Source organism: Acyrthosiphon pisum, unplaced genomic scaffold (assembly GCF_005508785.2).
Source record: "Acyrthosiphon pisum isolate AL4f unplaced genomic scaffold, pea_aphid_22Mar2018_4r6ur Scaffold_12974;HRSCAF=13608, whole genome shotgun sequence".
Classification (NCBI taxonomy): Eukaryota; Metazoa; Arthropoda; class Insecta; order Hemiptera; family Aphididae; genus Acyrthosiphon; species Acyrthosiphon pisum.
The window spans coordinates 1-2,120 of NW_021761522.1; the positions used below are offsets into that span (position 1 = coordinate 1).

General features: G+C 26.4%; 1 protein-coding gene across 1 annotated transcript; it reads left to right on the forward strand.

Annotated features, from left to right (window-relative positions):
- Positions 1-35: 35 nt before the first annotated feature.
- On the forward strand, positions 36-2,012 carry LOC107885759 (probable basic-leucine zipper transcription factor S). Its single transcript, XM_029491873.1, has 8 exons — positions 36-559; positions 639-734; positions 871-966; positions 1,103-1,198; positions 1,335-1,430; positions 1,512-1,610; positions 1,777-1,830; positions 1,894-2,012. The coding sequence occupies exons 1-8, from the start codon at positions 376-378 to the stop codon at positions 2,010-2,012; spliced, it is 840 nt and encodes a 279-aa protein (XP_029347733.1). The 5' UTR covers positions 36-375.
- Positions 2,013-2,120: the final 108 nt, after the last annotated feature.

The window sequence follows — 2,120 nt, forward strand, 5'->3', positions numbered from 1 at the left end:
TGTATTTTATTATATTAATTTATGTTAAGTTTCAAACGAATATATTTAATTTATTTTTTATTTGTTATTTAGATATTGGTTAAGAAATGTAGGAGTTGAAGTACTTTCTGTGTATAAAAAAGTTTATAGGACAAACAATAATATTGAATCTTTCCATAATAAACTAAGGCAAACTTTTCAAGTATCACACCCTAACATATGGGCATTTTTAGGTAATATGTGCTGAAATAACTAAAAATTATATTTGTTTGAACATACATACACTACATTATTAGTTAACCACAATACATTTATTTAGGAAATTTATGTAAAATAAACACAAATTATTCAATAAAGTTGAATCAGTTGGAAAACGGTTTAGCTCTCTCTCGAAATATGAAATCAAAGTATATAACAAACGATTCTAGAATTAGAACAGCTAGTCGTCAACTGCGTCAAGGTAGACTCAGCATTAAAAGTTTCCTTTTAAGATGTTCATTCACCGTAGCAGGATATGAAGAAAGGATGCGTTTTATGGCGTTGGGTCAAAATAATATAGAACCTTTGTTGATGAATGATGGTAAATCCATTTTAATAGCTATTAGATTTAAAATGTGTTTAATTATTATTAGTTATTACTAATTTATTTATTTTTAAAGATAATCTTGACGTTACTGTAGAAGAGCCTGCCTACAATGTAGAAGAACCTCTGGTTAATGAAGGTGTGCATAACATAAATGCAGACAACTTATTTGGTAAGTGTTTTATAGCGTTGGGTCAAAATAATATAGAACCTTTGTTGATGAATGATGGTAAATCCATTTTAATAGCTATTAGATTTAAAATGTGTTTAATTATTATTAGTTATTACTAATTTATTTATTTTTAAAGATAATCTTGACGTTACTGTAGAAGAGCCTGCCTACAATGTAGAAGAACCTCTGGTTAATGAAGGTGTGCATAACATAAATGCAGACAACTTATTTGGTAAGTGTTTTATAGCGTTGGGTCAAAATAATATAGAACCTTTGTTGATGAATGATGGTAAATCCATTTTAATAGCTATTAGATTTAAAATGTGTTTAATTATTATTAGTTATTACTAATTTATTTATTTTTAAAGATAATCTTGACGTTACTGTAGAAGAGCCTGCCTACAATGTAGAAGAACCTCTGGTTAATGAAGGTGTGCATAACATAAATGCAGACAACTTATTTGGTAAGTGTTTTATAGCGTTGGGTCAAAATAATATAGAACCTTTGTTGATGAATGATGGTAAATCCATTTTAATAGCTATTAGATTTAAAATGTGTTTAATTATTATTAGTTATTACTAATTTATTTATTTTTAAAGATAATCTTGACGTTACTGTAGAAGAGCCTGCCTACAATGTAGAAGAACCTCTGGTTAATGAAGGTGTGCATAACATAAATGCAAACAACTCATTAGGTAAGTGTTAACTGCAACATAGATATTTTAATTGATTTGATCTATTTTATTTATATTTATGGCTTATTTTATTTTTAATAGATATCGATTCTGAAAATAGTGATAGTATGATATTTGTAAGACGTAGAAGAAGGATTTTTAGCATCACTGATGATGAATCCGAAAATGAATCAAATCGTTGTAATAACTATTTAATTTTATTAAAGATAACAATAATACATAACAATTTATCCTAAGACTAAAACTCTTAATAAAATAAAAAATTTTAAACTCTGTTATGAAGGAATGAAGAAGAATGTGTTTTAAAATTATTTATCCATTGATTATTTTTAAATTATTATTTTAGATGGTGTTGAAAACCCAGAAGTTCCACAACATGAACCTCATATTAATATTTTTGGTTGGACCGTTATTTATTTACAATTCTTATTGATATTAATTGATTTTTATGTAATTTATTTAGATGAATTCCCTAGCGAGTACAACGGGGAGCTTGATCTACAAGGAGTAGAAGCAGTGGTTGACCAAAATAATGTTGACGTTGTCATGTTGTTAGACAATGACCCAGGTAATATAAACTAACTACCTAATAGAATATTATTATATATTTTTATAATTTTATCAATATGCATAGTAAGTTTATATTTATTAATACTTCTATTATTATTTATACATTCCTTAATACTTTAT

Excerpts from the sequence above, each read along its gene's own strand:
- LOC107885759 (XM_029491873.1), top strand. The coding sequence starts at position 376 with ATGAAATCAAAGTATATAACAAACGATTCTAGAATTAGAACAGCTAGT. Across the intron at positions 735-870 it reads AAATGCAGACAACTTATTTG|ATAATCTTGACGTTACTGTA; the intron begins GTAAGTGTTTTA and ends TTATTTTTAAAG. Across the intron at positions 1,831-1,893 it reads ACCTCATATTAATATTTTTG|ATGAATTCCCTAGCGAGTAC; the intron begins GTTGGACCGTTA and ends TAATTTATTTAG.